We start from the raw sequence: 27122 nt of genomic DNA, 5'->3' as shown, positions 1-27122 counted from the left end.
CATAGCAAACCAAGCAAACCACAGAATGTCTTTTCTTGGGTAATTAGTGAGTATGAACAGTGGGTTGATAGCTACTTCTAACTGTCCTCCCTATATTTTGTAATGAAGCTAATCTCTCCAAAGTCTGTGTGAAGTAGCAGGCAACCTTTATTTTCAGAAGGGAAGGAACTAAAAATACAGTAGCACAAGGCATTTATTAACCTCAGGCAATATAATTCCCAGAGTAGCAGATCCTTGTGAACAAAGCATAACGTTTGCAATCAGTAGACTTAAATTTAGATCTCAATTCTTTTACTAGTTTCTATCTCTTTACACCAAACACCTGTTTAGTTAAAATGGGACTAATAATAGCAGCCTCATTCCCTCAGAGTATTGTGATGATCAATAAGATACTATATAGAAGCACTTTGTAAGCTACATGATATTATACAAATACAAGTCCTCATTCTGTGTAGCAAATAAGAAATTTTTCCTATGTAGGGAAGAATATCACATATTTTTTAGGATAAGAGCTATATGTTATACTGATTTGGGTTACAATACAAGAAATAAGCCACCATCTAGTTCTGCCATTTGGCTAAGAAACTTCGTTTTTGAAACCTTAGTTTTCTGAGTTTTAAAATGGGAATAATGACATCTCATGAGTTTTTATGAAGATTACATGAGATACTGTATATGAAGTACAAAAACTATTGTAAATGTCCCTTGAGTTAGCTTTTTTTTTTTAACTGAAGTTTTAATTTAGGAATAATTTTGGATTTACAGAAAAGTTGCAAAGGAGGTACAGAGAGTTCCCATTTATCTTTTTTTTCAGTTTTCTCCATTGTTAATACTGTATCTTACATTTTCCACTATGAAGAAATGGATACCATTGAATTGCTATTAGCTATTAATAATGGTTTTTGGGTTTCACCCATTTTTTATGAACCCTTTTTCAGTTCCAGGATCTAATCCTCAGTACCACATTGCATTTGGTATGTCTGCCCAATCTTCTCTGTTCTGTGACAGTTTGTCAATCAATCTCCTGTTTTTCATGATGTTAATGGTCTTGAGGAATACTGCCCAGATATTATTTAGGAAGTTCACCAATTTCATTTGTTTGTTTCTTTTTTCATGCTTAGACTGGAGTTATGAGTTTCTATAGAGAATACCACAGAAATGGCATACTTTTCTTGTCACAGTATGTCAAGGGGTACATGATATCCATGTGATATTACTGATGATGTTAACCCTCATCACTTGATTAAGCCCTTGCCAGATTTTTTCCTTGTGTGTTGAGCTAGTTCTGATCACCTGCCGATTAGATAGGACATTCTCTTTCCTCTCTTCCCTCCAATATAATGCTGTTCCTTTATATATACTGCAAATTGTCATCTCTGCAGGAAAACCTTCTCTGACCATTCAACCTAAAGCAGGTTTCTCCTTTCAAGTCAGTGTCTATGATATTCACTTTTGTGTTTTCTTTATTTATTGTCACCTGAAATCATCTTGTGTATTTGTTTATATAGTTTATTATTTATCTATAGGTCCTTTCCCCCTAAAAGAAAGAAAAACAAGGTCTTTGTAGGATTTTTCACATCTGTACACTGGAGTCTAGCACAAGGGCTGAATATGCTAAATGCTTAGTAACTAATTGTTGAATAAATGTCAAAGAAAAAATGATATAGGATTAATTTGTTAGTATTTCTGAAAAACAAAAGAGAAATAGCTGAATGATGGGAGGTTTCATTTAATTGTTCTTAATTAGTTTAATTTTAATGAAAAGGTTAATGCAATTATCAACATCTGTGGAAAGAGGTAATCAGCATCCTTGTAATTCAAGCTCTTATAATACACTTAATAATTCCAATGCCAGAGTATTTTAGCTACTTATAAGGATTTAACTGACAGAAGATTTGACTGAATAGTAGTAGATCTTTACACATCTGCACTATTGGGACCTTTACTTGTTAACTGTGTCATCTTTTATACTGTAGAATTTTTAACAGAATCTGAAGGAATGTAGAAATAATAGATGCCCTTGATTATAACTTAGAGCCGACTTCTTGGTGTCTATTATCTTTTCATTTACACTTACTAAAAAATGAAGTTTTTTATTTAAGTATTTCTTCCATAACCCATTGTAAGATGCCACTCTTGTCATTTTTCTTCTCAGGACTTAAAATCTCCAAACCAGAGGGATGAAATTGCAGGAGCTCGAGCCTCATTGAAGGAGAACTCTCCCCTCTTGCATTCAATTTGTTCAGCTTGTTTGGAGAATTCTGATGTTGCTTCCCTCAAAGCAAGCAAGGACACAGTTTGTGAAGAAATTCAGAATGCTCTCAATGTAATTTCAAATGCTTCACAAGGCATCCAGAATATGACAGCCCTACCAGAACCTCAGGCAGCAACCCTGGGAAGTGCTCTTGATGAGCTGGAGGTAAGTCAGGAGAAAGTTAAAGTGTGATTTGATGTCCCAATACAATAGTAATAATAATAATAATAAAACAGAAGAAGATCAACATGTTGGAGTTTAGAGCATGAGAAAATAAAAAATCCAGATTAGTCTCTTTCACCTTGAGTCTTTCAAAGAATTGATTAACAGGAAAATACTCTGTTAGTATACCTCTTATTCTGGTATATCTCTGCCAAGGAAACCAATGAATCTGAAGTGGAATTGTTAATTAGATTGAAATGGTGAGGTTGTTTTATGTAGATCAACTTACGAGCATAAGATTTATTTGGTCCTGAAATACTTATTGGTATTACTGTTTTATGTGCTTGGGGCATATCTGATCACTGCCATTGACAAGTTTTTACATTTTAGCTGGTTATTATAGACAAAAAATAAAACCAATAAGCATTGTAGAGAACTGACTTGTATAGTATGTTACATTGAGAAGGTGAGGTATTGCCAAGGCCTTGAAAGAGTTCAGGAATCAGGCAGTTGAAGATCTAGAGCAAAGGCTTGAAGGTATGTGCCCCGTGTTTAAGTGACAACATAAAAACCAGGATGTCTGGGTGGAGAGAGCAAGGTGATGAGTAGCAGGAGCTAACGTGAGAGAACCAGCCAATGAGGACTGTGTATGCCTTTAAGGACTTTGGCTTTTACGCCAAGTTACATGGGAATACACTAGAAGGTTGTAAGCAAAGGTGTGACCTGCTGAGACTTGTGAAGGAACATCAACTGAAGGAGAGCAATTGGAGGAACTGAAACACCAGGCCAGAGGCTATTGTAGTAACACAGGTTCCATTCGTACACTTTACATGAACCACTTCATGGTTTAGTTTTGACTAGGGCGGTGTTAGTGGACCTCAGTGCTAAATTTTGTAAATAGCATCAACTGAATTTTTACAGATTGCGTGTGGGACGTGAGAGAAAGGAAGGAGTCATGGCTAGTGTTGTGGGCTGGGTTTTCCAGAATCACACAGAGAATGAAATTTGGAAAACAAGGTATTACATTTGGGAAGGAAAGAGGGAGGGAGCAGGACTGGATGGAAGAAGTCTACCTGAGAGCTAGACCCACACAGCCTAGACCAATCAGCAGGGAGCTCTGGTGAGAGCGTTGCCTTCCAGAGTGTTCCTTGTCAGGCAGAAATGGCCAGGCCTGTAAGTCTCTTTCAGTCACTGGATGCAGGTTACCCTACCCTGGGAAGGGTATGACCTTTAGGGGCCTGCAACACTATACATAGATACTGAATATGTGTCATTTTTGCACCATGACAAAGCTAGAAAAAATTACAAGTTGAACCATTGTTAAGTCAAGTCGGTGACCATCTGTCATCTGTATTTGGGAAGTGTCAAGTATAGTAAGTTAAAATTTGCTGGAGTAGGTGGATAGGGTCAGACAGGTTGTATATCCCTTATCTGAAATGCTTGGGACCAGAAGTGGTTTGGATTTTGGAATTTTTTGGATTTTGGAATATTTGCATATACCTAGTGAGTTATCTTGGGAATGGGATTGATGTGAAACATGAAATTCATTTATATTTCATATACATCCAATACACATAGCCCAAAGGTAGTTTTACACAACATTTTAAATAATTTAGTGCCTGAAATGAAGTTTTGACTGTTTTAACTGTGACCTACTTATAAGGATTTAACTGACAAAAGATTTGAAGTTAGGTACTGAATTTTCCCATTGTGCCATCACATTGCCATTCAAAAAGTATTGGATTTTGGAGCATTTTGAATTTCAGATTTTTAGATTAGCAACACTCAACCTGTATAGCAAATTTTTCACAGTACTAAACAAAGTTCTGTCAAAGAATGCTCCCATAAGAGCTCCAGTTTATCTCAGACAATGTGTTCTATATTTTAGGATTACAGAAGACATTTCCAAATTTTTCCTCCATCTGAGACCTCTTCTTTTTTTCTCACTTTAGTTGAAAGTGACTGCTACAGGCACAAAATGGCAGTGGTTGGAGAGGAGGAGAAAGTGTGTGTGTGTTGTGTGTGTGCGTGTATGTATGTGTGTAACTTTGATGGGAGTCGGCATAAGCATGACACTAGAGTGTTCTCTTTCTCAGGAAAGGCACACTCACTTCTTCTGCATGAGGTGGGAGGGGGTCCAAAAGATATTTCTCTGAGATCCTATTGAGGATTCTAAACTGTCTGAACAACCTTTGAAATTTAGTTCCAATCAAAAATACGGATGTGCAAACTAGTATAAAAATGTCTAAGTTTTCTGTATTTTTTATATCCAAGTTACAAATCGCTGCTGTGGCTGTCTGAGCTAGATAAAGCAGAATTTATTGAGCATTTAACGTTTTTTAATGATTTGGTAAATTAAATGGTTGCACTTTTCATTATTTACAGGAAGCTGTATTGGTAAAGGACCCAAAATAACCTTTGCTCTATTTTGCTCCTGCAAATATAATACTATGAAGTAAATTGATGTTGTAAACACTCTGTTGGGAGCCAGTCTCATTAAATGTTTATAGTGTGGAAATGTATCAGAGTGCTTACTCAACAACCATGCTGTAGCTGTTGTTAAATTTTTCATTCTGGCCCTTGGCTGGGTATGGGTATGAGACCTGAAATTTATGAGTGGAGAAAATAGAAGTTGAATTAGATCACTATACTGGCTAAATCAATTGATTTGTTGGAAAGGCCAATGTGAATTATAGAGTTTTTCTTGTGTATTTGTGACTGAATGAGAGTTGAGAAGTGTCGAATTTTAGATTAAGAGAATTTTGAAAATGTTATGAAGCAAGAAACTTTGCCAGTAAAAATTGCTTTGAAAATTCCAAGTCCATTAAGACATATTTTCTCCTGTGAGGAGGGAAAAGCAGCTGTCATAATTGTGGTACACAAGAATAACAAATGATATGTATGTAGTATTTTCTTATTTTCAGAGAGCCATCATATACACTTTTTTAAACCTTTTTTTTTGGTCATTCATGTATCATCATTCATGTAGTCTTTGTTTACTGTTGTATTTCCAGCACCTAGAATAATGCCCCAAATGTAGTAAGTGCTAGGTAAATATCAATGAATGCATTAATGAATAAATATAAGAATATGGCATATCATTTTAAAGAGCATTTTTTCCTTAACCTTATTTTTTTTTCTCCTTCCTCTGACTGAAAGCGGATGTATTTTGGAGTACATGGCTCTACTTTAACTTTTAATCAGGCCATGAATTTATATTGATGGGAGCCACCAGAAGCACATCTAAGTGATACGCTGTTCAGAATCTTTTCTGTGATAAGGCAGCAGAAAGAGAAAAAAATATATATATATATTCTCTTCTCTCAGCAGCTGTCCTGCCTTAGTCAAGGTTCCTTGTTACTTCCAAGGTACTCTGTCTTTTACTAAGGATAATAATTTTGGGGAAGATATTCCTTATGTTCTTACATTTTCACCTTAAGGAGAAAACAGGACCTCTGTCAATCAGGTTAGCATTTAGAAGCTAAAGGAGAAATAGACATTACTGGTATCTAGAAGCACATTAATGTGATTTAAAAAATGCTTTGGTTTCTAGAGATATAGTGAACTATAACAACTAAAAGAGATGAAGAAAATATTTTATATAGATAAATAATCTGATAACTGAATTACAGAAATTATTTGAGGCTGATACAAAAAGCACAAAATCCAAACTAATAAGCCAACGCCAGCATTGTGCTGGAGGGTGGGGGAACTGCTTTTCAATTATGGCCTGGAGCTTCAATTTTGACAGACTATGAACTGAAAACAAAAGATAAATTCTGCATCCTGCCAGTTGGAAAGTCACATAAGGTACATTTACATATCACTAGGAATCTTTAAAATTTGACCACCTTATTGGATAAATGAAAAAAACACTAACCTGAATAGCAGGAGATATTGGGAGAACTTGATTAGCATAGCTTTGGCTCGGGGAAGCTCAGAAAAAGGAACAGAATCCATGTTGGAATTTTCTAGCCATAGGCCAGTCGTTACCTGGACTTTGGGTTAGCATTAATATTATCTGTGTAGCTTCTAAAAACCCATCCAAAAATCTAATTTAAAATTGTCTTATCCTGGCAGTACCTCCAGAGATCTGCCAGAAGGAAACTCAGATTCTTTCTGCACTTTATGAACAGCTTTCAAAAAATTCTCATACAGTTCCAAGGAAGATGGTTTTCACGAGACACACAAATAAGCCATCTTAAGAACTTCATAGAAAGAACAAACTATAGAATCAGATCCGTAAACACTGTAGATATAGAAATTCTAAGATACTGAAAAAATTAGCATTTTTAATATGCATTATTCCCTAATAAGTATGTTGAAGGAACAAAAGACTGTCAAAATTGACCAGGCAGAGCTATGTAAAATGAAAAACACAGTGATGAAAAATTCAAAGGTTAGGCAAAACAGGTGATTAGATTAGAAAACTGGTGGTCTGAAAGATATTTGAAGAGGTTACTTGGAGTTTCCCACAGAAAGAAACAGAAGTAAAAAATATTTTTGGAAAAGTAGTCAAGGTATATGCCATGACAAGTTGTAAAATACTATAATATAAAATTCAGAAGAGAGAAGTGCAAAACAGATACTGAAAATTTCCTAGAACTGATGGAATTCACCATTCTCTACAGTTAAGAAGCCTAGTAAATCCCAGGCAAGGTATATTTAAAGAAACCTATATTTACACCTATATTTATCATAGTGAAACTGAAGAAAACCAAAGAACAGAAGAATATTTTTAAAATAGGGAAAAAGAGCTAACCTGTGAATGATGACTGGCTACCTATCAATGATAGCTGAGTTCTTACACATGAATGCTACTAGATAGTGAAATCATCCTGAGAGAAAACAACTGTTAACCTTGAGTTCAGTACATCATACAGCTGTTTTACAAGGAAAAAGATAAATGTATTTATACCCAGCACCAAACTTGACTAGTTTATTGTCTACAAATTTTCACGGAGGAAATTATTAAAGAAAAAGAAAACATTATATAATAAGGGTACAAATGCAATAATTTATAAGCAGAGGAAATGGTAAACATAAGGTTTTATTACTGCTTACATATTACTTTTTTATAAATGATTAATAACTATGTGTACTTTGTGTAATTAAAAATATAGAATGAATGTGCCTGGAAACAGAGTGTATAATTAAGATGTATGGAATCATAGTTAAATGTTCTAGGGTCTTTATATATTTTGGGGGAAGGATAAAAATATTGACATATTAGGCATTAATTTTAATAAGTGTGTTAGAATGTCTAGAATAACTACTAAAAATGTGTAGTCATAGACTGTAATTTCCAAACATGGAAAAGGAGAAATACAGTGAGAAAATAAGAAACCCAGTTTGTCCAAAAGAAGAAAAAAAATGGCGGAAAAAACACTGTAGAAAAAGAAGGATATACATACAGTAGAAAATAAAATAAATCCAAATATTCTTATAATCATAATAAATGTAAAAAGAAAACCTTAACTCTCCAAAGACAAATGACTGACAGCTTAGAATATAAAACAAAATATAGCTATATGCAGTTTATAAAAAGCACATCTAAAACTTAAGAATCAAGAAAGCTTGAAAGTCAAAGGATAAAATGATATTCATACAAACCTAACTGAAGAAAGCTGGTATAACTACACACCAGTAAAAATGCTAATGACAGTTACTATCTACTGATAAGAGGATAAATTCACCAGGAGTTTGTGACACATTCTTTTCAAGGAGACATGGAAAATTAACAAAAATGGACTGCAAATTGAGTCAATGATTTTCAAAGCACTAGAATGATACAGGCCACCTAGAAATGTATTTAGGTAAATATGTGAAATTATCCTACTATTTGGAACCTTTTTTGAAAAGCACATCTGTATAACTCCTGAGTAATGAATAAATTATAACTGAAAGTAAAAATTAATTATAACTGAGAAATAATGATGTATAATAATAAAATCAGAGATATAGCTAAAGGGAGTTCATAGAAGAAAATTTCTCACCTGTAAATGCTTATATTAGGAAAGAAGAAAGCTGAAGGTTAATGAGCTAAGTTTTTACTTGGAGCTTGAAACAGACAATATAAGAAACCCAGAAGGAAAAAAGTTAGTAAAGATATGAATAGAAATTAATTAAATCACTAACAAAGATAGAGTAGAGAAGATCAACAAAGCCAAAAGTGTATTCTTTGTAAAGACCAATAAAATTGACAAACTGCTGTTGAGATTCATTAGGAAATATTGAAAGCAGACAAAAAACAGCATGTAAGTGAAAGTCAGAAGAGGAATCATAACTACAGAGTTATGACTAAATACTAAATATTAGAAATACTAAAACACTAAAAGACTATTATGAACAAATTTATACTGATAAAAATGAAAATTTGGATGAAATGGAAAAATTAAGAAAATATAAATTAACAAAACTGATTCAAGTATAGGCAATATGAATGAAATAATTAAATAGAATTAATGGTTAACAGTTTTTACTGAAAGCAAATAGCAGGCTCAGATAGTTTGATAGAATACTACAAACCCTTCCAGGAATATGTAAATGTATTTACATATTATAAAAGTGTCTTGAGAATAGCAAAAAAAAAAAAAAAGCTCACCAATTAATTACATGAAATCAGTGACGCCAATATGAAATGACACTACATTGGTCAGATAAGGAAGGAAATTCACATGCCAATCTAATTTATGAAATTAGATGCAAAAATTCTAAACAAAATGTGAGTAAACTGTTTAGCACTAGATAGAAAGGTCGTTATGACAAAGTTGAATTTATTCCAGGAATGTAATGTTAGTTCAACATTAATTACCTCATTAATAAACTAAAAGAGAAAAACTATATAATAATCTCAGTAGATACAGAAAATATTTGAAAAATTCAATTTATTTAAAACTTATAGAAAGCTAGGAATAGAAGTGAATTTTCTTAACTTGATAAAGGTGTTCTGTAAAATTCTACACTGAACTTCATAGTTAAATTTGAGTAATTAAAAACACTCCTTTTAAACTTAGACATGAGACCGCAATGAATGAAAATGAGTACACATAAATATGAATGATAACAGAACATATGCTTTACCATAAAAGAGCCAGCCATATAAGAATCCATACAGCATTTTTACTTTTATATAAAGGCTCACACAAGCAAAACTAAACAATACATTTCTGGTGATACTGGTATAGATATATATAAAAAGATATAAAGAGAAGGAAGAGAATGATTTATGCAAAATTGAGGAGTGTAGGAGTGGGGAGAAACAGGTTACGTAGACACATAAGGAGCTTTAAAGCTGCTGAGCATATTGTTTTTCTGAAGCTGGTTTGGTAGATGAATGTATGTTTTATTATTATTATTCTTTACTCATACATTCTCTTAGGTTTGAGGTAGTTAATTAAATTTAATAAAGTGTGTTAAAAAGGGTGTTACATCTGAGAATAAGTGCTACAACAGCGTACTGTTTATATGTAACAAATATTTATTAAATCTATTTTCTGTGTAATTAATGTCTGTGTGAGGCCTTGTGCTAGGTACTGGCTTAATACAAATTTAAGGGACTAGCACCTTACATTTATACTACTTAGGGTGTTTATCTGCACATTTTATTATTAGTATAAAATTGCTTTGTAGAGCACACAGGTCAGGAGTTATAGTGTACTTTATAGAGGAGCAAACTAGTCTTCTGTTAGGTTGTATGACTCGTATAAAGTCAAATAAACAGGAATTAGAAGAGTTATAACTTGAACACCTATTTCATGAGCCCTCCCAACAATTACTCTTTCCAAATAATAGCTCTTGTAGCAAATGATGGACACTGTTAGAAAACAACTAGGTCTTGAGTTTAATACATTTGTTTATGTATCTGTGTCTCCTATTGGATGAGTTCTATGAGTAGAAGAACGATGGCTTATTCATATTTATATTGTCACTGCCTAGTGAGGTGCCAGGTATATAATAATCGAGTAACTGCTTAAAACATTTATTGAAAAAGCAGTGAATTGGTGTTTCAGAACCTGGTGTGAGGTTTTAATGCATCTGGTAAATATTTACCTAAAGAAGGGCAACATCTCCCTTATCTTGATGATTAAAAATAGAAAGGATTGAGTGCCTTGTAAATAAGACACAAGGATAGTACTGATTATTAGGCCTTGTTTGCTCTTGGCTTCTTGGGACTCTTAGATCCATGATGTACATGGTATTATAGATAATGTTCAAGGCTTGCTATTACATGGACCTGACGTCAAGCCTGGAGAAAACTTTGGTAGCCAGATATAGTAATGTTTTTTTTTTTTCTTTCCAAAACTTGAAATAAACCCAAAACGAATCCAGAGCAAATTAAAAAAAAAAAAATTCTTACAGTGTTTGTATCATGCATCTCATGACCATCAGTTAATCATCAATATTTATTAGGTACTTGTTCTCTATTTCCACATTATCATGTGCTTCATGGGAGCTAGAAAAGATGTAAAAATAAAAAGCCTCCAATCCTAAAAAATTGCATACTTATTCAGGAGATGAGAATATCATAAAACAAACGTTAAAAGCTAGTACAATGCTTCCTTTATATTCTCACTCACATGACACAAGTTGGGCTTTTTTGGATGCTGACTCCTTGATGATGTTTAGCTTTCGTGTTAATTTAGTGTTAACTAGGGAGCATCCTGGTGAGCAATACAAAATGAGAAAAGGCATGAAGGAAAAATAAATACGAGAGCTGATGAAAAATTGTGTAATAGGAGTGGATAAGTCACACTGACTACTGGTTGAAATTTATAGAGGACCTCAAAAGTGAACAATTTTTGTTTATTGCTTATTGAGCCCCCCATATGCAATATGAAAAGTTGATTTGATATATAGAACTTTGCACTCAACAGAGAAGACATACCTTTCAAATAGCTATGGAAAAATGGATCCAAAATGGATCCATAAAAATGGATCAAAAGCTGCAAAGAAAACCTCAATAAAAGAGGTGCCACAAAAAAGTATGTGAGGTGATGGACATATTAATTTTGTCCATCAAATATATATAAATATATCTAAATACAATGTTCTCATTCCTCAGTGTGTACATATATCAAAGCATCTGGTTGTATTCCACAGGTATTTACAAAAAAGAGATAATAAATGAATGATATTAGGAACACGTGTCTTCTTTTTTTTTTTTTTAGTTTGAATTTTAAAAATCTGACTTTTTCTATTTTCTTCTTTGTAAAGATTTTTCTTTTTAGTAGTTAAGACTACTATTTAATTATTTTAATAAGATTTTGCTTATATTTTTATTAACTTCTTTCTAATTTCTTAGGTTAATCTGCTGATCTTTATCTTGAATGCATTTATTGAGTTAATTTTTAGTCTCTTTTTTTCTGTTTTTCTTACTTTTGTTTTTCTTTTGTAAACTCATTCATGGTGTCAGTTTTCCTCTGAACACCTTATGTTTAGTAAGCAGTACTTTTATCTGCATTTTTAAAAAATAGCTGTTAGTTTTAACTTAGTTGTTTTTTTTTTTTCTTTTTCTTTTTGCCTTATGCTACTAGAAGTGTGTTTTAAAAATTTAAAAATTGGTTTCTGGTGTTTTAAAATTGTTTCATGTTTGTTTTTGTCATCCTTTAAAATTAATTTCTAGTTTTACTGAATTGTGTACAGAAAATATAGGTTTTATTTGGAAAATGTTTGGAAATTTTGAGGGGGAACATTGATATATTTTGTAGCTTACTTCATGCTTTGTTTTGAAAGTTGTATTTATATATATTTGAAAAAAAGTGTGTATTCTCTCTTTCTTTGGGAGGAAGTTTTAAAAGTTCTTAATTGTAATAAATAAATAGTCTTCATTCTTACTCCTGTTTTCTATTTCACCTGTTTGAGAGGGGTGAGTTGAAGTCTTTCACGTTACAGCAAAATTCCATTTTCTCCTTGTATTTCTAGTGGTATTTTGTTCTATACATTTAACAACTTATGTTAGGCCAAGCAAAGTGGCTCATACCTGTAATCCTAGCACTTTGGGAGGCCAAGGCGGGCAGATCACCTGAGGTCAGGAGTTCAAGACAGCCTGGCAGACATGATGAAACCTTGTCTCTACTATAAATACAAAAATTAGCCGGACGTGGTGGCACATGCCTGTAGTCCCAGCTACTTAGGAGGCTGAGGCAGGAGAATTGCTTGAACCCGGGAGGTGGAGGTTGCAGTGAGCTGAGATGACACCACTGCACTCCAGCCTGGGTGACAGAGTGATACTTCATCTCAAAAAGAAAGAAAGAAAGAAAGAGAGAAAGAGAAAGAAAGAGCTATATTATTAGATTCAGAAGTTTTCTTGACTCTTAAGACTTCCTGGTAGAATGTACCTTTTATTATTATAAAACATTCCTGTTTATCTTGTTTAATAGTGTCTACTCTTATTCAATTTGTCTAGTATTGATATTGATATTCTTGGCTTCCTTTTTATTAGCATTTTTCTGGTGTATCTTTGACAATGATTTTATTCATGTCTAGATTAATTTCATAAGGAATACATGAATTTATTCTTATAAAATGATTATACAATTATGGAAATAAAGAAAAAAGTTAATGTCTCTTTTCTCTTCATCTCAATTCCATTCTTGTTGCCAGTGATAACTGCAATTAAGGATCTGGTGTATATTTTCCAAACCCTTTTCTAGGCAGAGACACATTTTTTTCTCTTCTAAAACGCTTATTAAGATGAATGTTGGTCTGTCCGGATGAATCTTGTGGCTTTTAATTTTTGTCTCATACTTTGCATATCCTTTCCATTCTGGGAGAATTTTTGGCTTTCTTTTCTGGTCACTGATTTTGTTGTTAGCTATTTTCATTCTGCTCTTTAAGTCTTCAACTGTGTAATATTTATTTTTGCAATACCATTTAAAGTTTCCAAGAATACCAGTGATGTTTTTTGTGGTGTTCTTATAGCTATGATAAACATTTAAATCTCTTTTAGAATATTAATTACACTGTTTCCTTAAGTTCTTCTGTTTGTTGAGTTTGGGGACTCTAATTCTGTTGATGTTTCTCAAATGTTTAGTGATTAACCACTTGTATAAGAATCACTTTGAGTGCCAGTTGAAAGTGAAAATTTCTGTTCCCCAATTTAGACATACTCTGACGATGGGGTCGTGAAATTTTTTTCAAAAACAAGCCATCCCAGGTGATCCTTAAGCACACTAAGTGTTGCAAGCCATTCATCTAGATCATACAGCATTATTAGCTGCAGTATATTTTTGAGTAGTCAGGTAATCTTGCAGTCATTGTAAGGTTCTGATTCTAGGAGTGCTAGGTCAAGTTGTTATACTGGAGGGAGGACAGTATGGAGATGCAAGTGCATCTTTAGAACATGGTAAGTAAATAGTTTGTCTTCCTGGGGCAGAAGCTTCTTGACTCTTGTGGTGGACTTGCCTAGCTTTTCTGGTAGCAGAACCTATCCTGAGTTCTAATGTTATAGTTCCCACAGAGGTTCTTAACCTAGAGTCCATGGAGATTCACTTGTAGAATTCAGGACTTGGATGAGAAAAAAATTAGTTCTTTATTTTATAAAGTTCTATCTGAAATTTAGCATTTGAGTTATTAATATAAGTGAAAAACCACAGTGCTTATGATACCTAAGACTTTGTCACCTATAGGAATTACAAATATTTTCATACCACATTACATGTGTATATCATGGATGCTTATCACTGTGTCTGAATTGTAAGTTATTAGACTCACTGCTAGATCTCATTATTTCATATGTTAATATAATGAAGGAAAACAATTATATCTGTCAATGGAATTGATTTCCTTCTAAAATTATATGTTATTTTATGCATTATAATTGTTTTGAGAAAGGGTTTTAGTTTTTATCAGACTGCCAGCAGGGTCCAGGATACATTAAAGCTTAAGATTGTTATTTGCATCCAATAGTACTGAATATTAAATGCATTTAATAAAGAGATCTTCCAAACAGGCTTTGTGTGGGCAACAAGCCCATTTTATTTCTCACTTGGGTGCAAGTGGGCCGAATCTGAGAAAGGACAGGTGAAGGGGGTAAGGTGGGAACTGACGTTATAGGTTGGGGTAGGTTTTTGGGGGGTGGGGGTGTTGCAGAGTAACATCAGTTACAGTGGTGGGGGGTAGGGACAAGGAGTATACATGACCGCAAGTTCAGTTACAATGGCGGGTGGGGTGAGGCAGAAGAGCAGTTAAGATGGCAGGATGGGTAAGAGGTATTCACATTGTCATAAGAACAGTTAAGATGGCAGGGGTGGGTGAGAGGTATTCACATTATCATAAGAACAGTTAAGATGGCAGAGTTGGATGAGGGGCTTGTCCAGGGAAGCTCTGCTGGGCGATCAGGGACAATGGCGAATGCAGGCAGGGGGTGGAAGACGATCAGCCAAGGGAAGCAGGACTTCAGACTTTCAGGCTCCAGGCTTGCGTATGGAGACCTGACAAAGATCTTCTGTATTACCTTTGACTTGTGACTTTAGTTTGGGTCAATTGCTGAAGAGTTTGTTTTTTTTTTTTTAAATGAAAAGGGGATATTGGCTTGATTGTTCTGCCCTTTAATTACTTCACAGACAATATGTTCGATCTCTAAAGCCTGATTCTAGAGTCCTGTTGGAAACTCTTAATTTTTCTTTTTTTGGAGGTCTTTTCATCCTTAAGTGGAAGTGCCTTTTGTTGAGTTTTTGCCATTAACCTATTCTTTTTCTTCCTCCCTCCCTGTTCTTTCCTTCCTTTCTTCTTCCACAATTTCTTTCCTTATTCTTTCTTTTCTTGATTGGTTCCTTTCATTTGATTGAGAAATTAAAACATTTGCACATTTACAAATATAAATGGTACAATGATTTCTAGTGAGTTTTGGGGAAATATAATTTAAAACAATTTATTCTGCCAACCCAGGAAACCCTTCACAAAGGAAAACAATTTTATAATTGATAAGCATTAAACCAGAATGTGATGTCTACCACAGGCAGTCAGCTAAAGAAATGCAGAGGCATAAGGAAATCTCACTGTTTTATATAGCTTAGGAGACACAACCCATTAGATTCATTTCTCGAAAACATGTATGTATGGCACTTCATAGTGCCATTTGCATACATAGTTCATCCTAAACTCACCTAGTAATTTGAATGACTGTCTCTGTTCACTAATTGCCTTTATCCAAAGGAAATTTTTGTATCTTTTTGACAGAAGACAAGTTTGTAACTTGGAGCCAGGCACCCACCAAAGTTAGACTCCTGCCTTCCCACAGAAACTGGGAGATAGGGACACAATCTTCTTTGATGATTATATTTAAAAGGGATGGCTTCCAGGTCCTTGAGAAAGACATTCTCCCAAGATTCTTTTTATCCTTGGGTTAAAAAGCTGGCAAGAAGCTTACTTAGCCTTTAAGAAGATTTACATACATTTTAAAGGGCAGAGAAAGAATCACCATGACAAGTTTTCTAAAGTAAATGCTGAAAGAAAAAGGGAGTGCGGGTAATGTGTCATTTTCTTTTTTCCCTAAGAAAAAGTACATTTTGCTTTTTTTTAAGAATTATATTTATCCTTACCTTTTCCCCAGAAACAAGTATTTTAAACCATTTCTTGGTGTTTTATTCAAGAGGTTGTTCTGTATATACAAGTGTGAGTATAACTGAGGGGTAAGTTGATTGCTAGCATAGTACCTGTTCTATAAATGTTTGTGAATCCACATTCCACTCTGTTCTCAAGCCTCTTATAATCTAGCAAGAAGCAAACAGGGAAGGCTTTATGGAAAGGAAATTGAGCTAGGACTTGAAGGATGAGAGATTTTGATAGAATGTTTAATGACTTTTCACAGTTATCTAAAAGGGGGTTTACAAAACTTGATGCCTATAAATATATGAGAGTTTACAATTTTGGTGGGTAAATAAGAACTAAATAATATTATTTACTAGTAAGAGACCCCTTATCTACCAGAAAAGCTTCATACGGGAACACACAATTAAAAATGAATAACAGAACGGCATTAAAGTTGGTCTTAGTTGGGACTGAAACTATCTTTGCAAAAAACAAAACATGAGAAAATTATGACATGAAAGAGATCTGATCTAACCAACCCCTATCTTGCATTTAACCTCCAAACTTCCCTTAATTCTTCTGGGTCAGGGCCAAGCTAACTTTGGGAGCCATTTAGTTTATAGTTTAAATGTTAATAACACTTCCCCCAAACTAAACGGCCTCTGTAAAGCTAGTAAAAGACCACCAGGTTAGGAAGAGATGATGATCCTGAATTCTGCTAAGGTGTAGGCAAAAACAATTTCCAGCCATTATCCCAGAGGTCACAAGGTTTGCAAATCCCCCAATTATTTCTGCAGGGAACATCACTATTATAGAGCCTAAGATTGGCCTTTTGAAGTATCTTTTCAGGTTTTTACATTTCTGAGGATGGTCCACCCCTGACCATTTATCTTGTGGCCCCACCCAGGGAGCTGACTCCTGGGTCACCAAACTATCCTTGAAAAACCCTAGCCTCTGAATTTTCAGGGAGATTGATTTGGTAATAACTCCATCTCCCACATGGCATAGCTGACCTCATGTATATTAAAATCTTTATTGCAATGCTGTGGTCTTAGTGAATTGGCTTTGTCTGTGCAGTGGGCAGGAAGAACCCACTGGGAGGTTTCAGGACTGTCATGTCAGTTTGATTAATCAGTAGATCACCATACTTTGGTTTAACTCTCATAAATTCAGCTTTCTTTTTAGTAGCTGTATTAGTCTGTTCTTGCACTGCTATAAATACCTAAGACTAGGTAATTTATTAAAAAAAAAACAGGTTTAATTGGCTCACAGTTCTGCAGGCGGTACAGGAAGCATGACAGCTTCTGGGGAGCCTCAGAAATCTTTCAATCATGGTGGAAGGTGAAGGAGAAATAGGCATGTCTTACATGGCTGGAGCAGGAGGAAGACAGAGAAGGAGGAAGTGCTACACATTTTTAAACAACCGGATCTCATGAGAACTCACTCTACAGTACCAAGGGGAGATGGTGCGAAATCATTTATGAGAACTCTGCCTCCATGATCTAATCACCTCCCTCCAGGCCCCTCCTCTAACATTAGTGGTTACCTTTTGACATGAGATTTGAGGTGGGGACAACCACATTCAAACTGTATCAGTAGCAATGAAGACATTTCATAGTACCTATCTGGGAAAACTAGGTCTAAGAGATTTGCTTTATCATTTTCTTCTAATAAAAGCCTATTTCCTTCTTAGGGAAGTTACATCTCCAAGTTCATATTTTCCTCTTTTAAAGAGAGGGCTATTATCACTCCTTTTCTGTATTGCCAGCCATTATTCCAGAGGTCACAATATTTGCAACTCCCCCAATTACTCTTGCAGGTTACATCACTACACCTTTTCTATAGTAATGAAATGGGAATTTATAGCCCAAGCTCATTAACAGCATACTACAGTATCTGCAACAGGAGAGAAGATAATCTGGCTTGGAAACCAGATTTTGAGGAATCATACAGAATGCCAAGCTAAGAAATTTGGACTTTATTCGTGAGGAGTATTTTATCAAGGAGCAGACAAAATCAAATAGGTATTGTGGAAGATTAATCAGTCATGATGTACAGATTATTTTGCAGGGTTAATTGGAGGCAAGAAAATCAAAATATTTTTTATAATATTTCAGGTAAAGTGTAATAAAAGCCCAAAGTAAAGCAGTTGAAATGGAAAGGAAAGGGATAGATATGAAAAAAGAACTGACAGTTGTAGTGACTGGAAGTGGCCCAAGATAGCTTAGATATCCAATGGATCTAGGCTTGGAAAAATGGTGACGTCGTACCTTCAGTAGGAGGATGCATTAGTCTGTTCTCATGATAATAAAGACATACCAGAGACTGGGTAATTTGTTTAATGGACTCACAGTTCCACATGGCTGGGGAGGCCTCCAATAATGGCAGAAGGGAAATGAGGAGAAAAGTCACTACTTATATAGTGCCTGGCCAGAGAGCTTATTTAGGGGAACTTGCACTTATAAAACCATTAGATCTCATGAGACTTATTCACTACCAGGAGAATAGTATGGGGGAAACTGCCCTCATGATTCAAGTATCTTCCCTTGGCCCCACCCTTGACATATGGGGGTTATTACAATTTAAGGTGAGATTTGCGTGGGGACACAGCCAAACCATATCGAGGATGAACTGAATTGGGAAAAGTAAGATAAGAAATAGAGCAAGGGAGACTGCCAAAGAGAAAGAGATATGAGCTTCTGAGTATTCAAATAAGTTTTTTTAGAGTTAATTTTATGAGGTAAATTATTTTAGCACAAGTATGCATGGTATGTAAAGTAAAATAAGCAGTTAATCATTTCCGTAAGTATTCCTTAAAGAATGTTAATTAAAATTATTCCAAGTTCAGAAGATTATCTAGCTTTTTTTGAAGCAGTTATGTCCATAGTTACCTTTTTATGTGGCTGTAGATACCATCGTAATAATATTATAAAAAAAATCTTTGGAAGGTTACATTTACTATGTAAAGTGATTATACAGTTACTTTTCTTTTGTTTCTGCCACCTGGTACAAGCTTTCTGTCTAGCATGACCAGTCTGGTGGATAAAGCACTTAGTTCAAAATGTTTTAGACATGTTCTCTGAGTAAGGTGAAATCAAGAAAAGTGAAGTAGCCTATGTGAATCATTAATTCTTACATTAAAAAAATTAGTAAAACATAATTTTTATTAGTTTTTATTAGTTTGGTCATGCAAATTCCAGCTTTAATTTAGAGGAACCTGTTTTAACTTTTATCAAGATGTGGAGAGTAGTAAATTGTAGAGTTTCTTGTTTTTAGACAAGTTTGATAAAATTTGGCTACTAGTGTGGATCATAGTATAGCACCATATTTTGCTTCATAAGGTATCAATTATGGCTTTATCACAGAGAACATTGTTCAGTGGCCATGCCATTCCTAGAGTTAGTGCCTATGGCTTTTGTTATAGTCAGGTGTTCACTGCTAAGTTTTAGATTTAGGGTTTCCCAAATCTAGTCATGGAGCTATCAGTTACAGGCTTTATTTTCATGCTTTAGTATTTACAATAAGATTTAGAAAGGCAAGAAGGGTATCAGGCAATTATTTTTTGAAACTGAATTAAACTTTATGTTATGAGTAGAGCCTCAAAGCTTGTTTTCTGAGACCAATCGAAAAGGAAAAAAAAAAGTCTTTGTGAATTCTAAAAAGAAAAGTTTTGATGAAGATACTATTGACTTTGAAGAAATATTGCTAATGTTAGTTTTTATAATAAGCATGATTAACATTTAAAAGAAATAGCAAAAATATCTTATGTTTTCTTTGACAAATCCAGGGCTCTCTTCATGGGTGTGTCTCACAGACAGAAGGGTCTCATATTTGGTTTAATTATCTGAGGTTGCTATCTTAAAATTCTGAATATATTTTGAACAAGTTGCCTTATACCTCCACATTGCATGAGTCTTCCAAATTATGTAGCTGGTCCTGGATGAATCTTTTGACTCCTTTCTGGTTGACTTGCACTCTGCTTAGTTCTCATCACCTGATAAGAACTCTACTTTTAACATGTGAAATGGAGGATATAATTGCAATGAAAATAAAGCCTGATAATTTAGGTTGATTACTGACATCTAATCAGTTTGGACTAAATGCAAGTTACATGTTCACAAAATCTCAGCTTCGTTAGCTACAAATGGCCACTTGAAGCTAAATGAATTATTTAGTAGGCAGGATCCAGAAGAGCAAAGCCCAAAAGGCTCGGAGCAAAAGGAAAAAATGGAAAGCAAAGAATAGACGCAAGGTGCCTGCCAACACTCTGACTCCTCTCCAAGTCTACTATAAGCCAATCAATTGGCATATGTCATGTCCTGCAGATGGAAAAGCAGCCTGTGCAAATAAACTCTTTATAGATGCATGGATGTGCTGTGCAGCTGCTGGAGGTTATATTTGTTAAGCAGCCTGACAATATCCATGAGTTTTTTTTAAAAAAGGGTAGTTGCTTTATGGGAGGTAAATTAATATTATTTGTTTCACATGGAAACCGTGCTGTCTCTAATAGGCATAGTGGCTCGCTTCTTCAATGCCTAGAATGAGTCTGACAATATTTTTTTCTTCACATTACTATCTCAGTTATGTAAGTGTTGGATCAGTCTTACAGACAGGGAGGGAAGCCCAATGCAGAGTAGGAATTCTGGTGTTGGATGAAGCAATGTAATAAATAGATACAGCCATCAGATCAGTGACCCAGAGACAGAGCATCAGTTGGGGTCAATTGACCCTTTGATGAAAATACAGGAGACACATACCGAGATACATCAAACTGAAAGCAGTGAGAATAGTCTGCTTTAGTTGATATTTTCTAATATTTAGGAATTTCTAAGTCTTAATATTTCTAACTTAAATATAGGGCTTAAAGTATTTGTAACACGGTGTAGTATGTATGGTGTCATCTTACAATTGTTTTTGTAAAAGTGAGTGAAAAGTGCATATGTGACCTTTTGGGCTTTGGGGAGTTAATGAGGAAAGGGCAGTAGACTGAGCATTATTGTCTACCTGGCACATACATGATTTGTGGGCATCTTTGGGAGTCATGGCTTGAGCTTGGGAAGGCATTAAAGAATTTTGACTACATACAGACTCCTACTCCTGGCCTTCATTGTGTGGGTAGATTTGGAGATGGGATCACTTTACGTCATTCAGGCAGGTTACAATTTACCAAGGAGACTCCTTGGAACTACCCATGTTTAGAGGGAGAATTTTTGGGGGCTGATGCAGAGGCAGTATCAACCAAGAATTTTGGCTCTATAGAAATTTTGTGCCTTCTTTAGAGAGTGTTAAACTGCCCTTCTGCAGCCATAAGAAAAGGATGAGTTCATGTCCTTTGCAGGGACATGAATAAAGCTGGAAACCCTCATTCTCAGCAAACTGACACAAGAACAGAAAACCAAACACATGTTCTCACTCATAAGTAAGTGTTGAACAATGAGAACACATGGACACAGGGAGGGGAACATCACACACCGGGGCCTGTTGCGGGGTGGGGGCCTAGGGGAGGGATAGCATGGGGTGGATATCATTAGGAGAAATACCTAATGTAAATGACAGGGTGATGGATGCAGCAAACCATCATGCCATGTGTATAACTATGTAACAAACCTGTACATTCCGCACAGGTACCCTAGAACTTAAAGTATAATAATTTAAAAAAAAAAACTTTAAAAAGTCCCCTTAAATTGTAAAGTTGGATGCTCTTCTCTTTTTATCAATAGTAAGAGTTTCTATTTTTTATTCATGTATTCCAGAGAATATTTTGAAGCTTCTACATACTTTTTCCCCACTAGGTCTTCAAATATGGAATAGCACAACTAAGTTAATTTAAAAATTCTTTCAATTTAATCATTTCTCATCCAGGACACAGAAAAAATTCAGCCCATTTCTTCCTATATTAGTTTTCATCGTACTGAATATATCTCTCCTGTTAGCTACTATGATGTGTGCCCCTGCTTGTCTCTCTAGATAAAGCACTCCACAGAGAATTTGGCCTTCATATTCAATTGCTTTTTCCTGCCTGCAAATAAAAGGGACAAAGTGTTCTTACCATACTTTTGCTTGGTAGTAATAATGGTTAACTACTGTTTTATAATATCCTGATAAGAAAAGCCTGGAATGGTGTTCAGTGATTGGATTTTCCTTGATGGCATTATGAGTTGTTAAATTTAAAGAATATCGTTTATGCTCTGTGATAGCACATCCCACTGCATAAGATCAATATCTATTTGAAAAATAGTCTGGTTATGTAGATGATACATTCTTTCAAAATTAATTTCATTTCGACTGTTGTTTTGCATCCCATTTGCCAAAGCTATGTGAATATTGTAAAGTTCAGGAAGGGATGGGCTGAACACCTGCACTTTATAAAAATACAAAAACTTGCAGCCATTTAAAGTTTCCTATAGTGATGAAAACTGGATTTTTATTTGGCTAAATGATCAGGTCCCTCCACAATTATCCCTTTATCACTTAAATGTTCTTTTGGATCATGAAACCCAGAAGCATATTGGTTTCATTACTGCCAATGTGAACACAAGAGCCTTTAGCAAACTGTTCCTTCTCCTTCACTTTCTTTTTTGTCACTTTCTCTCTTTTCTTGTCTCTTTTCGCCATTCCTTCTCTTTTGTCCTCTTAGTCTCCTTCTCAACTGTCCTTCCATCCCCTTTCCTCTGCCCCTTCCCCCTTTACCTTAATTGTTTTTCATCTCCCTCCTCTTTTACTTCCTCCTTTCTCCTCCTCCATCTCCGCCTCCTCATATTGCACATGTTCTTTTTCTTTAATAGAATGAAAGAGGTAATCACATTGATAAAGCACAAAGGGGAAAAATAAGCCTCTTGGGTAAAATATTTTGAAGACTCTAAACATCAAAGCATACCAGAAGGAATGATCTTGATTTAGCATTTTTCTGACCAGCTTTTGAGTATATCATTACATAACTAGTGAAGCAAAAAGATCTGAACAGTGTAAAGTGCATGAACATTTGATTTTTCTACACGTGTTTTCAATTTGGAAAGGATATTAAGCCAGGGACTGACATTTTCAGTCCTGCACCTATGCCCTGTAAGAACAGCACCAGCAACATCCTTCATTAATAAAAAGAGAATTATATAAAATGGAACAAAATGAATTAAACTATGAAATAGGTGAGTGTTGCCTTTGATCGTCTTTTCCATCTTTCTTCTAGGAACTCTTTTTTCTCAGAGTATCTGTTCTGTTTTCCCACTGATGCTCAGTATCCCTATATCCTAGCCACACAAGACTTGCTTCCTGTCCTTCCACACTGTGACTCACATTCTCTGGAGCTGCCTCTTTTTTACTCTAACTCATTCTCAACTAGTCATTAGGGAAAAGGACCTGATAAAGTAATGCCTTAATGACTGGCAACAGCTTAAAATTTTATCCCCCACCAGTGCTTTCTCCAAAGATACCCACTTGTTTAGGGAAATAGTGCTTTTAATCACAGTCAATCAACCATCAACCATCTAGGTACCATAAGGCTATCACAGCATATCATGACATAATCTCATATGGAAAATAAAATGAAAATCAGCTTTAAGAGCTGTGCTGTTCAGTGTGGTAGCCACCACTCGTATGTGGCTATTTCCATTTAAAATTAAATCAAAATTAAATAAACTAAAAATTGTACTATCCAAATTTCAGGTGTTCGGTAGCTACTATGTTGACCGTTGTAGACATTGAAACTTTTCATCCACATAGAATGCTCTTTTGGACGCCAGAGTGTACTTTAGAGTCAATACAGTTTCTTTGCAGTTTCTTACCAAGAAATAGAGCTTTATGTAGACTCCAAAATGATGATTTTGTGGCACTTATAGGCTAATACATCTTAAAGTAAAATTTTAAACACAATGACTAGAGCAATTTTTTTTCTTCAGCCCTAGTTAACTAGAACATGACTTAGGAACATTTAAGTTAATTTCTATTTAACTGCATATTAAACTCCAGGAAGAGAGCAGAATTTTAATTGTTTTTATGCCAAGAACATCTTTAGTTGGTTGTCACTTCAAAATGTTCAGAATACCCCGCAATCCCTAAACAGCCGTGCTCTAGAGAATATGGGGAAGATATCAGGGACTGCATCAAAAACATCTGAAGGATGCTGTTACTAAGAAGCTGTCACCACCCAGAAGTCATTTTCACACTCAGCTTTGTTAAGGAATTCTAGAGCAGACATGACTTTGAGAGTTTTACAGGTGTGAGATATGACTGTGCCATATCGGCTGCTTTTTAAAATGCTCTACTCTGCACAATTCACCCATTATTCCAGGGCTTGTACTTAACCTGCTATTTCTCCCCAAAGACACAATTATAGGCTGAAGTGAAAGGTAGAATCAAACAGGAATAGAACACAATTGGGATTACTTATTTTTTCCATTTGCCCCGTGTACCTTTTCTTTTCTTGTCAATGAATTGTTTTCTGGGAGAACACCATGGGAATAACAATTGACATAAACCTTGGAAATGACAGGAAATATTCAAATGTTTCTTTAAATTTTGTAGATTTGTAGTCATTTAGGCTCTGAATCGGTAAACCTCCTGGACATAGAAGGTAGGAAACACATGACATTACTGAGAAATTAAGAAGAGTTAATATACTGAAAATATTGGGACACATACTTTATTTTTAATAACAATCTTATTGTGTAAAAAATCATCAGTATTTTCTCTAAGTTCAGTGCACACAGAATAAGTTAATCACCATTGTGTCTATATTTTTAGGACTTTTAATACATTTTAAATACAGACTCCGTAAAACACAAACATGTAAACATGTATTTCCAAACAGATAATCACAAAGACTCTTTCGTTAATATATATTGCCTTAGTCTACAATATTATGGTAAGATTAATTCAATATAATAGTATCACAACAAAATCAACAGTTTTCTAGAAGTGCTTATGTTACTATCCTTTTATACAGAGGTTGTGAAAATAAGAGAATCCTTGAAATTTTATTATATTATTGTTATAAAAAGATTAAAAACTGAAAGAATTCATGATGTGTAGTGCTGTCCATAGACTGGTTTGCTTAACTGACAGAAATAGACATAGGAGAAGAGGTTAGGTGAAATTTCACCTTAGGTGAAATGAGTGAAACCAGATGAGTGAAATTTTTATCACTGTTCTGGTTTAACCATCATTACAGTAATAGGGCTATTTAAATGATCTATATTCATTACTTAGAAGAGTGTTAAAGGAGTATGTATGTATTATATTTACTTGATATGTATATTGAGTATCTCTAAAATATTTTCTATTTTTCTATTGTGCTAATTGATACACAACAAAATGCAAGTTATGTACACTTCGACTTACTATAGCTAAGTATATATTTACATTTGTATGTGTAAATTACACTAATTACCAAAGTACTATATAATTTGTATCGATCATCTTGCTAATTTCGTTTATTGTTTACATTTTGCCTTCTTAAAAAAGATTTTTTTATATCTAAAGCTTATATTCTTTAGATAAAGTGGAAATGTATTAAAATAAGGAATATAGTGGACCAAAAAGAGTTTGTGAGCTCTCTCAATAGTTTTTTTGTTGGTAATCATAAGGAAAAATTTCATTCCATTTTTATCACTCACTCTGAAGATTGATAATGTAGTTGCTTGAGATACATTCCTTGTGCTATGTGCTTATTATTTCTGCTGCTCTCAACGTGAAGCATAGAATGTGTTTTTGTGAAGAACATTGGTACTTGATTATAATCATAGCCGCATCTCTTTTGATAGGCAATTTCACTTTGGAGAATAGGTGTAAGATTTTTAGTATTTTCAGTGTAAATCAGGTCAATCCCATCAGAGAATATAGAGTATGTGAATGATGAATAGTATTTATTCTATCATGTTATTAAAATACAGAAAACTTTTTTCGACCAAAATATTGATTTTATGCTTCAGCTTGTTTAAGATTGTGTATAAGTTCTACATGTCCTAGTAAGGCATGGTCACAGTCTTGTTATTCATCAGGTATAGATGGTAGTGCATTTAAATGCAAAAAACAACATGAGCAAGGAAACTACTGAGGTGGGGCCCACCCCATGGATATTAAAACATGTTATAAAGCTCCATTAATTAAAGTCCTATATAGCAGGTGTAGGTTTTATTTTCCTCATTCCACAAGGGATGGAATAAAGGCTTCAGCAGTTTAAATCACTTTCCCAATGTGAGTAGAGGGCCAATATCATGTTCAGTTTTTCTGACTCCAAAGCTCCACTGAAAGAAAGAGCCTGGTACTTTTAGGTCATGTTTCTTTATTTTCTTCTTATTTTTTTAAAGATAAGTACCCATATTTATTCCATTAGTAAAAACATTTTCATAATTTACCTTTTGAATAGCATTATGAACTAATGGCTTCCCGGGCTCAACATGTCCAAATAATACTCAATTTATCAGGAACTAAATAATAGGAGCCCCTTTAAATGGACTGGACTCCTTCATCCTTGCTAATTTTAAGTGTTTTTTGGCTTCTGGCCACCAGATATTCCAGACACATTTTGATTCTTCCCATCCTAAGATATAAAATCAGCAACTTTACATGGAGTACACATTCCTTATAGAGAAGATTGGTATTAAAGAAAGGCTTCCAGCCCTTTCGTATTAAAAGCTAGAAGACTTTTCTTTAATGCAAATTTTCTTCTTATTTTTTTCAGACATTATTTTTTTTAGAGCAGCTTTACATTCACAGCAAAATTGAGAAAATTGTACAGAGACTTCCCCCATCATGTTATGATCCCCTGCTCCTACACATGCATGGCCTCCGCATTATAAATATCCCCCTAATGTGGTGCATCTGTTCCAACTTATGAACTTAAACTGACACATTGTTATCACCCACAATCCCTAGTTTATATTAGTGTTCACTCTTGGTGTTGTACATTCTTTGGGCTTGGAAAAATGTGTAATCAAATTCATCCACCATTAGTATCATGTAGAGTATTTTTACTGCTTTAAAAATCCTCTGTTCTCTGCCTGTTCCTCCATCCTTCCTTGCTAACCCCTGGCAACCACTGACTTTTTACTGTCTCCATGGTTTTTCCCTTTTTAGAATGTCATATACTGTAGTTAGAATTACATAGTATGCACAATTTTCGTATTTGGATTCTTTCATGTGTTAATATGCATCTAAGTTTCCTCTATGTCTTTTC

At 34.7% G+C, this 27122-nt stretch overlaps 1 protein-coding gene across 3 annotated transcripts in view; it reads left to right on the top strand.

The window, feature by feature from the left end:
* CTNNA3 (catenin alpha 3) overlaps positions 1–27122 on the top strand; it is a 1771160-nt gene that overhangs the window by 465970 nt on the left and 1278068 nt on the right. For all 3 annotated transcript variants that reach the window (XM_017502077.2, XM_017502076.2, XM_017502078.2), the window contains one exon: positions 2156–2419. In XM_017502077.2, the coding sequence (XP_017357566.1) occupies positions 2156–2419 (264 nt within the window). The remainder of the gene's footprint in view (positions 1–2155; positions 2420–27122) is intronic.

This window comes from Cebus imitator, unplaced genomic scaffold (genome assembly GCF_001604975.1).
Source record: "Cebus imitator isolate Cc_AM_T3 unplaced genomic scaffold, Cebus_imitator-1.0 Scaffold290, whole genome shotgun sequence".
NCBI classification, from domain to species: Eukaryota; Metazoa; Chordata; class Mammalia; order Primates; family Cebidae; genus Cebus; species Cebus imitator.
The sequence above is the reverse complement of the archived record's forward strand: the minus strand, read 5'-3'. Positions and strand labels throughout refer to the sequence as shown.